Below are 9,920 nucleotides of genomic sequence, written 5' to 3' on the forward strand. Positions count from 1 at the left end.
CGAAACACAGCTAGAAAAACTATCAACAGATAGCACGGGAGCGCGAGGCAGCTCGTGACACCTCGGTCGGTGCCCCGAGGCAGACTGCTTTGACAAAATAGCCAAATACAAGAACTAATAATTCTGATTGGTCGAGATCCTTATAGCCAATAACTCCCTCGATTCGTCCCTTTAAACAAAATCGACAGCGTTCCTTAGCGGATCGGTACGTAACTCTTGGAAATCCTCCACGGCCGCTTCCCCAGGACATCGGGCGACAGCTGGGCACCGGATCCTTACCCCGGGTCAGGGGGTTCCTCCCCTGCCCTTAACCGTATCAAAACTCTATCTCCGCCCGCTCTACAGCCCTTTGCCCATCTCCAGCGGGACGCCGGTATCTCACCCGGGCTTCTGCCGGTCCGTGGAGACGTCTCCGTCGGGTACTCTCCTCTGCCGGGCAACTCGGTACGTCGAGACTACCTCCCCGCGGCAGATTCGAGCACCTCGACCTCAACTAAACAATAACGAAATCTTACGAGAGCATTGGCGTAACTATGCGAATCAACCCGAGAGCGCAGCTTCTGAGCAGGGTGGCGACTGACTCGAAGGGAACCAGAAAGCGAGAACGTATATCTGTATCGCTAGCCAGAATCGTCTTGTGACCGTGAACCGAAAAATCAAGTCACAATATGAATCTAATATACTATAGTACTTTGCGATACAAGTGCAAGAAAGCGAATTTTATTGTACCAGTATCGCATAATATTTTCTGTAACGAATGCATGAAAAACGCTACTTTTTGTGCCTCCAAAGTGACTGGAACATCTCTTCGTTGGAGGAGGCAGCCATAAGAAGAGCAAGGAAGGCTTCCAAAGTGAATACATTTCATGACAGCGCGCGAGAACAAAGTTTACTTCTCGCACTAGTGCGATAATGTAAAATTGGGCCGATTTGCGCATGCGCAGCATTTTCATCGTATCCATAGATATAAAGCGCCACTTTCGCCACACTCCGGAGGCACGAAAAGTAGTGTTTTTCATGCATGAGTTACATAAAATATTGTAAAATCCTCTTCTTCGTCTTCCTTGTTTTTGTAACCCTGTTACAAATATGAGGTCCATCAGGATTTGCGTTTTATTGTCATGTGAAAGAGAAAACCAGAGAGGCAAATATTTATACACAATTTTAAGAACATAGTAATTTTAAAAAATTTCTATTATTTCTTTATTACTTCATAAGGTAAAAGTCAGTTTATACAAACATCAATAATATCGCCACGACATACTAAATCGATTGAATTGAGGACACCTTACGTTAATAATGGATGTCGAGGCACCTCAATAATACAACGAATAAAATATTATTCAGCATTGATTTCAATGAATTTCCCATTCGATGCTCTTTTCGATTGTTTATTAATTCTCCCGTAATATATTTCTTCGAGAAGTGATACGACGTAGAAAAGGTCTCGTATTGAATCCATATGTATATCGAGAGGAACGCCTGTTTTAATTAAAGAGATAAGCGAGGAAAAAAGATTTTCCAACAAAAAACAATCAGTGTCTCTGTTTACACAATTATTAATAAATTACTCGATCCATCGATCATTACATCGGTAACAGTTTACCGTACTATCACTCACACGAGATTTCTCGAAATCCTGGTATAACGAGGAAATAAAAAGTCAAGATGCTAATTACAGGTTTAACCAACTGGAATTGACAATTAGGTTTTTCACTGTCACGCATTATCGTGTATCGCTATTCTCTATGAGGCCTCATTATATACAATTTCAATTAAACGCCATCTAATTGATTACGCAATTGCCAGTTTACAAATAATACTAATTGTAAGTCTCATCTGGCATATCGATCTTTCGTACTTATTTATAGATATTTTGTAAAAATTATTTAATACCATCACGTCGTATCAACCGCGGATGATTTTTCATTAAATTATAAACGTCTATATATATATACTGTTATTATTTTGGTACACTGTACTGGTTAAAAAAAAAAAACTCCATTGGCAAATAACGCTTAAAGTATAAATCTCATGGCAGAGTTACTGAGATTTCAAAAATCGTCAGCAGTTCTTGCCACGGCAAATAAATGAGATAAACGTTGCAAACAATTTTCAGATAAAGTTTTCCGGCAATTACTTTCTAATAGTTTTATCACGAGTACGGTACAATATTGTACGTTTAAATATTTCGTATAAATAAATACTATAAATTTACACTAGAGCATACATAATTATTTATATTATATATATGTATATACAGTACTGGATGGAGTCATCGTTATAGTTTTTCAAATGTATTCAAAATTCTCACGGTTTCCCGTTACCAAATTCCCCTCATTCTCCTCGCCACGTAAATTAATCCAACAATATGATTTAAAGCTGCTGCTCAGTTATTCCATGTTTAAACATATATAGGGATTGATGACGTCAGAAGAGGGGAAATTTATTTTCCATATTCTGCGTTTTACATTAAATTCGTCCGATTATTGGTTCATTCGCCTTCTTTATAGGACATTGAATGCGGGTCAGCTGTGTTTAAGTGTATAAAATATTTTAATTCGATGAAAATTGTACGAAAATGAGACAGGCGTAATGGCGGCGCCCATGATGTTTCGAGGGTGCAGAGATGCCTCGTTTATTTGCGTAGTTAAATTTTATCGAAATTGAAACATTTTTCGCGTCTGAATCGATAAGAACCGCCAGCCGTGTCGTATAACGAAGCTGGCTCGATAAAGGTTTTGATAAATCATTTACAAATGAACGAAAAAATTGGAAAATACCTTTTCTTCCTTCTGATTTCACTATTCCATGTACGCGTGCACATAGTATATAATTGAACAGCAGGTTTAATTATATTTTATCGTTCAATCATCTATACGCAACGAATGGCTATTTGTTAACGAGGTGTTTCCGTATTAAACGACAGCGTCTTAATGAAAAAGTAAGAAAATAGCAGGGGTTGGTAATTGGCGTTATTACAGCCAAGGACGGAAAAATGATAAAGCTGAGTTTATCTGACTGTCACGTATATGATATATCAATCTTCTAATGTTTGCTGTCATTGATTTTAAGGACCTTCAATCTTTTCTTTTATATATTGCACCTCTAATCATTGTCTTGGTATCGGCAAGGAGTGAAATCCAAGAAACTTATAACAGCGCATGCGCACGCGCGACTTAAGTACGAAATTTTTAAGTAACATTCACATACGCGTACGGAGTTGCAGATGCATACATAACCGTAATACGAATCTAATTTTTAAAATCGATTGTGATTAGTTTGAAAATTATTATTTTTACACTAATCACAATAACGCGTTATAGAATACTATTGTAGAAGACTTTGTCTCAATTCGCAAATTTACAGCTGCGTAATTAAACATTTTCTTTTATTTACGTTAATTTAGATGAAGTCATAATGATGCATATGAAAGATTCAAGTATGATTTCAGTAAAGATATTACAGTATACGAATTGAGATACGGATGTTATTTAATAGGACGAATCCATTTGGCGACTGTTGGACTCACTTAGAATACTAGAATCCTTTTCACAGATTGTTCTTTAGTGTTATCGGAGAGGATATCTTGATATCTTCCTTCATTTTTGGTTCTTGTTGTAATCAGGATTTAAGAGCTGTTACCATTTTTTGATGATTGATCCAGGAGCGTTACTTTGTTCTCTTCTTTTATGTCTTGTTATGATCTTCCTCTATTCTATTGTCTGGTGTGTGACTCGTTTTTCTCTTTGTTAATTTGCATTTCTCTTTCAAGAAAACGGTTACTCACTGCTGATATCCGTTGGAATGATTGTGTAACTCTTGACTATCTATACTGTATCCGGTGATGCTGTCAGGACTTTGAAGAGATGCTGCGTACAAGGGATTCACCGGTGTGGTACCAGTATCAAACTGGGTGGAGTCGTAGACACTGTGATTCTGTGAACAAAAGAATACATTCCAAGATTGATTCTTTTAGATTTTTTGTATGGCTTGCTTCTTTCAATTTTGCTTCGGTTCAATGATGTGAACTCTGCTTCGGCACAGAAGCTTGGTGAGTTAATTTCATACTGCGAAGGAATGCCAGTCATTTCTGTTCGATGTGCCATTTCTTCTTAAAAGATGTCTTTTTTGCGTACTGATTTAAAGCCTATTTTTCTGTTTCACTACAAGATGCTGGTATAGCCTATGGAGGTTTTACGATGCTGGCCTAAAATGCAGTAGTTATCAGGGAATAATTGATGGATGCTGAAATCTTAATGTTACGGCAAGGAATTTTTGACAATGCAGGAAATTAAATTGATATCACTGACTGGACAGTGATATGGATTGTTAGATGTTAGCGGATGCGAAGTTAGTAATAAATAAATAAAAACCAAGTGCGTTGACTACAGTAAATACGTTTAATAATTACGGCGAGCCTGCTAGGCATGCTAATATATCTTTATGTATCTATATACAGTTAAAGGAGGAAACACGTGCTACTTTATTGAATAGTGCGTACGTAATTCTGCCATAAAAATAAATCTACCGAGGGTGCACTGCCAGACAAATGCCAATATTATACATATATAGCACGCTACAGCGTAAATCAGTTGACTAATCAATCGATTTATTCGATCTTAACTGAGGACTGCCATTCGTCTGAATCGAGTGAAGCTTCCCAGTGATATCTTTTAAAATCTATTTCTACCATTTTCTTTTACAAGAACAATTAATGGGATTGAATAAAATTTTTTTACAAATCTATTACCCTTCATCCAATTGTTCAATAGAAGGTTTAATAAAATTCCTCGGGCAGGACACCAACGAATACTGCCACGAATATTTACAAAGCTTCAGTATGGACGTGCGTGAAGTCAGGATGATCTTTCGAGGAATGCGAAATAGGAGATCTTTTAAGACTGATATTTTGGAGAGTTTAAGGATTGAAGATAATCGCTTAATCCTCCAGCTGTTTGACTCCCACTGGACCCTGACTCCGTTCTCTCGGACCTGTACTCTGTGTTCCTGCTTGGAGAAGGTCCTGACGTGACATTTAGTACTTCCGCGGAATCATTAATCGTGCTGCCGGGGCCTAAACTAGCGGATTCGAAATCTCGTGATTTTTGTAGACGACCGAAAATCGATTTGTCATCATAAACTTTAAATTTCCTTGCTGAAGATTGCACAAAGCTAGTCAAACTCAACCTCCCATCCTCGCTATCCTCCTCGTCCTCTTCCTGGCACTCCTTGTACTCTAAGGTTCCACTGTCAAGAATATTCCGTAGATTACTCTCCAGGGGTGGCATCGTCTCTGAGGATCGTGAAGGAGGATTCTCGAGAACTGAACTCCTGGTGGAACTTTCTCTTCTCGTCCCGGGGAACTCGTAATACGCACCATCAGAAGACTCAAGTTCTTGTGCGGTATTCTCCAAACTACTTTTACTCGATGCCGAGAAGAGATTCGCAGTACTATCATTACCCTTGGGTCTGTAGATAAAGTTACTCGCGGTATTCGGCAGGAGAACGAGGTTCGATATACTGGTAGCGCCAGGATACTTTATTTTAGAGGATACTGAAGCGTTCCACGGCCGGTTATCGAAATTGAGATTAGGTGTGCTTTTTTGTACTCCGACTAGATTCTCGGATCTGGTTAGTGGACTGGTATTTCCAAGATCTGAGGTGCTTTTCAGAATATTATGACGTTTCCCCAGGGCCTTAGCACCAGGAGATGTACCGTACAGCGTCACTTGGGAACTTGAACGACCTGCTTTCGCGGACTTCGGATCTCTCCTCGGCGTCAAGGAATACATGGATCTCCTGGACTTGAACGCGGAGGACTTTGGCATTGGCGAATCGTACAGAGGCATGTGAATAGGCGGAGTATGGACCTGATAGATGTAGTCACTGTCGGTTTTCAACGAGGAGAAACTCTGCTGGTGAGGTAAGGACACAGTATCCTCGTCCATAGCGTCGTCCACTTGCGTCTTGTACGAGAACATTATTGACGGTTGCGATACACTGAAATCAGAAGCAGGCACGACCTCGAAAACTTCATCACAGTATACAATAGAATAAATGTTTACGAAATGGATGAAACTATACCCGAAGAATTCGGACAAGAATGTGTGATAGACCAGTGGCGTAAACAGCGTTAGATACACAGCAGCTGTCAGATCGACGACACAGAGCCCTGCAGGATTTTGGGTATAATTCAGAAGTCCTGCTCCTATCGATTGTGCCAGATCCAAGATTGCCAGTGCTCCAGCATATACGTAGAAACTCTTTCGATCTAAAATATACAATTTTGATTAACCAGTGTATCTCTTCTATTTATTCTAGCTTGTAGTTAAATTAGGATTCTCACTTGGTAGTGCAAAACGTTCTCTAAGCCGAGTCCATGGCAGTATCAATATAAATAGGTATATCTAAAATTATTAAAAAATTTATCAAACATATTTCTAATAAACATACATCTTTACGCAGTAGGAAAATTATATTTACCAGAGTGAAGACGATACTACTGCAGAACCAGAACATCATTCCTCCATGTCCAAATACGTAGAAGTTCCTGCTGGGTATGTGAAAAGTATCATCGGGTAATATCAGTTCCAAAGTACCTTGAGTTATTGTAAACGCCAGTGCTATGAATGATGTAGCTAATAAAACCCTACGAATGCTTGATCTACTGTCCAAGTGACCTGAAAGAGTAGATACGTCATTCTAGTATTATAATATTCTTCATTAGTGGTTTTTTATAAGTCAAAAGATACTTTACCAAAGAATAAGCTAAATATGACTACGCTCATTTCTGTCGACAGTAAGAAGAATCGCACTGTCACCCAAAGCACTTTGTCTGCTTTTCCACCAACCGATGCTGCTGCATTAACTGTCATTGACACTGCGCACCGTATCACTGAGATTACTATGTTACATAGAACAAGGCCATAAAAGGCTAAAAATATTGGACTGCTGGTAGCTCTTAATTTAAGCCTAGCTCTATTAAACCGCACCGCAATAAATAAGAGAAATAAGAGATTCGGAATTAATATTACCACGTCCCATATTCGTACTCTGTAATTATAAGAATAAATATTAGATTCCTATAAATTATAATGACAGATCCATGACGTATACCTTGAGTCCTTTATTTCTTTGTATAGTATGAGTTTGCAAAAGTGTTCATTGTCATCCGTTGCGGTAGTCAGAGCCAACTCTACCCGCCAGGGTTCAGATACCGTTTCCAGTTCTCCGTCCCCATACATCCTGTGTTCTTATTTGCTCCTTGAAGCTATACTTCAAACCATTTCCTTCTGATTCACTGTGATAGAAGCAGAGAAAGCATTCATTATTACATTCGGTGGGACTATACTAGCAAATTAAATCTTAAACTATTATATGATATATTACTAACAGTTCTTTTCAGTAATTTACATAAGGATCAGTTTACATAATAAATATCATCCAAAGCACAAGTAATCCAACAGTTTTAAAAGCATTCAGACCCCTAATAAACAAGTATATTATGCTCCTTGACTTTTAAGAACCACCATGAATTGCATGAAACCTGATAAATATAACCTCTAACTACATTCAATAGTGAAAAAATTTCTAGTAATGTTTACGGCCATTCCCATAATATACCATATATTCCTCAAGCAAGCTATAAAAACTTTCTCTTAACCAATATTGAAAAACAAACTTTTAAAAATTAAAAAAAATGATACCAGAGAAAATCGATAAAACACGGTCTATTATGGAGCTGTCAAGATACCAGACAAATAGTCCTGGGAAAAAAACAATCCTGCTCTCCTAACCAGTTTACGTTAATTGAATAAGGCTACAATGACTAATTGACTTACCCAACGCGAGGAAACTTTCATTTCAATGATCATAGATATTTACTGCATAATAATAATGAATCCGATTTGACGCACGAAAATCCTTTATCGCAAAGTATAAACCACACCAGATTCCACAACGTATCCCATATACGTGATTTCAACGTCCATTTCTCCCGTCTGCGTAGTAGACAGAATGCGGAATAGCAATTCTCTCAGAAATCTACTTGATTTTTGCCGTAACAATTTGTCTTACGATTAAAATAACGCCACGCGAAGTAACCCAGTACTGTGTACTTGACAGCGAGCAATATTATTCCCCCGCGTAATCCCTTCGACTGCATTACCGAATTTATCCTGATTCTTATTTTTTTTCTCGTGTCAATCGTTCATTCTGTGAACCAACGGAACCAACAGCCAGACGACTAGACTACGTACGTGATATTATAGGGAACAGTGACAGGTGACGCCACACTCTTGGGACAATCAAGTATTGTGTAGGCCTAAAGTAAGTACACCTCCTTGAACGACGTCCTCAACAAAGGAGGTCAAAATTCATTTATTAAGATATACTATAGTAATTTATTGAGGTAATTTAGCTTTGTATTACCTTTAACGATGTCAAAACAAAAGATAACTAGGGAAGCTCGTGTCATCTGGTTTAATGGCGGGAATGTTATTTTCTTTTGAATTTCGAAAGTACTTTCTGTACTCGCTTAGCATTACGTACGAGGATTTCCAGTTATGGCAATTCTTATAAACAATTAAGTGTACCAGTTTTATTTGCGGAGAATTGGGTAATGAATTTTTGCATATGAATTTATGTTATACTTTTTTTGCAGGGCTTTGCGTGTACTAATCATTGTACTCTTATGCCTTTTTACGTACCAATCGTGTCTCTATGAATGCACGTATAGTGGAAGGACAATATAAGATGAGTAATGACTATTCCATGAGTTTACTAAAAAATGTTCATAAGGATTTACCGCTTCCTGAACCCGGTGAAACATTTTTAGTGCGTGGGGATTATGAATACTGGCATTATGGTTGCGATGGTTTCAACGATAAGGTAGGGTGAACAATGTTGTTGGTTTAATCTAGTTGAGAAAATGTTACTTTGGTTTTACATTTAACTATAAGTTTACCGCCGGGTTCACTTACCTGGTGTTTTTGAAACGACGGTCACGAGAAAACTGAATCGAATAACCCCGGTAGACTACCATGCTTGGCAGAGCATGATTCCTTACTTGCATGCACAATGTATTTTAATTAATGGAACGATATTCTCGAGCGGATCTAATTGTTTGCTGCGCTTTAAAGCAACCGTTAAACGGCCTGGTTAGTTGCCTGTATAAAACCGTTTATCTCATTTTAGGGTTGGGGTTGTGGGTATCGAACATTACAAACTATTTGCTCGTGGATTAAGGATACTCTAACATCGAATGCACCAGTTCCTAATCTGAGATCTATACAAGAGATACTTGTAGCATTGGAAGATAAAGACAAATCTTTTATAGGATCAAGAGAGTGGATTGGAAGTTTTGAAGTAATAGTTATTAAATATTTAGTTATGCTTCTTTCATCATAGTTTAGTGAATGTAAAATTAATTTGCGTAGAGCAATTTCAATACCTTTAGTATTTTATTTACAGGTTTGTCTAGTTTTGGATTATCGGTATGATGTTGTTAGTAAAATTATTCATATACCAAATGGCAAGGACTTAATACAGTATATAGATAAACTAAAAAAGCACTTTGAAGATTTTGCAAGTCCAATAATGATGGGTGGAGATAAAGATTGTTCCAGTAAAGGAATAATGGGGATTCATATAGGTTCCAATGGGAATGCCTACCTTTTAGTTGTAGATCCTCATTTTATAGGTAAAGCCAAAGGTATCAACCACTTGCAGAGCGAACACTGGATTAAATGGCAACACTTCTCAGATTTTGTCAATAGTTCTTTCTATAATTTTTGTTTACCACAAGTCCAAGCAAGGAAACAGCACGAGGGACACAGTACTACTGGTTGAAATGCGTTATTTGATTCTCATTGTTTAAAATAAACAAGAAAGACACGATTTCCCAATTTTTATCAATG

At 37.9% G+C, this 9,920-nt stretch overlaps 2 protein-coding genes across 14 annotated transcripts; one reads left to right on the plus strand and one right to left on the minus strand.

Annotated features, from left to right (window-relative positions):
- Positions 1–1,375: 1,375 nt before the first annotated feature.
- Positions 1,376–9,783, minus strand: LOC107273373 (transmembrane protein adipocyte-associated 1 homolog). Of its 9 annotated transcripts, XM_015751508.2 has the most exons (8): positions 7,845–8,244; positions 7,120–7,303; positions 6,761–7,056; positions 6,487–6,683; positions 6,350–6,410; positions 6,088–6,274; positions 5,874–6,003; positions 1,376–3,939 (listed from the first exon to the last, which is right to left on the minus strand). In XM_015751508.2, the coding sequence occupies exons 2-8, from the start codon at positions 7,245–7,247 to the stop codon at positions 3,787–3,789; spliced, it is 1,152 nt and encodes a 383-aa protein (XP_015606994.1). In that variant the 5' UTR covers positions 7,248–7,303; positions 7,845–8,244; the 3' UTR covers positions 1,376–3,786. The 9 variants fall into 9 exon arrangements, with proteins under 9 accessions (XP_015606994.1, XP_015606991.1, XP_024946460.1 ...); XM_015751505.2 differs by lacking the exons at positions 1,376–3,939; positions 7,845–8,244 and adding an exon at positions 9,676–9,783 and having other exon boundaries at positions 4,385–6,003; XM_025090692.1 differs by lacking the exons at positions 1,376–3,939; positions 7,845–8,244 and adding an exon at positions 8,985–9,085 and having other exon boundaries at positions 4,385–6,003.
- On the plus strand, positions 8,040–9,912 carry LOC107273376 (ufm1-specific protease 1). Of its 5 annotated transcripts, none has more exons than XM_015751517.1 (4): positions 8,040–8,370; positions 8,666–8,892; positions 9,199–9,369; positions 9,475–9,912. In XM_015751517.1, the coding sequence occupies exons 2-4, from the start codon at positions 8,725–8,727 to the stop codon at positions 9,850–9,852; spliced, it is 717 nt and encodes a 238-aa protein (XP_015607003.1). In that variant the 5' UTR covers positions 8,040–8,370; positions 8,666–8,724; the 3' UTR covers positions 9,853–9,912. The 5 variants fall into 5 exon arrangements, with proteins under 5 accessions (XP_015607003.1, XP_015607006.1, XP_024946467.1 ...); XM_015751520.1 differs by having other exon boundaries at positions 8,153–8,331; XM_025090699.1 differs by having other exon boundaries at positions 8,228–8,331; positions 8,741–8,892.
- The last annotated feature ends 8 nt before the right edge of the window (positions 9,913–9,920 follow it).

Source organism: Cephus cinctus, unplaced genomic scaffold (assembly GCF_000341935.2).
Source record: "Cephus cinctus unplaced genomic scaffold, Ccin1 Ccin1_scaffold1583, whole genome shotgun sequence".
NCBI lineage: Eukaryota > Metazoa > Arthropoda > Insecta > Hymenoptera > Cephidae > Cephus > Cephus cinctus.

Bases quoted from the DNA above. Each gene is read 5' to 3' on its own strand.
- LOC107273373 (XM_015751505.2), bottom strand. From the start codon at position 7,247: ATGTATGGGGACGGAGAACTGGAAACGGTATCTGAACCCTGGCGGGTA. The intron at 6,275-6,349 runs GTGAGAATCCTA...TGTATATTTTAG, and splicing joins AGAACGTTTTGCACTACCAA to ATCGAAAGAGTTTCTACGTA. The intron at 6,004-6,087 runs GTATAGTTTCAT...TTCTGATTTCAG, and splicing joins TTCTTGTCCGAATTCTTCGG to TGTATCGCAACCGTCAATAA.
- LOC107273376 (XM_015751517.1), top strand. From the start codon at position 8,725: ATGAATGCACGTATAGTGGAAGGACAATATAAGATGAGTAATGACTAT. The intron at 8,893-9,198 runs GTAGGGTGAACA...ATCTCATTTTAG, and splicing joins GCGATGGTTTCAACGATAAG to GGTTGGGGTTGTGGGTATCG. The intron at 9,370-9,474 runs GTAATAGTTATT...TTTTATTTACAG, and splicing joins AGTGGATTGGAAGTTTTGAA to GTTTGTCTAGTTTTGGATTA.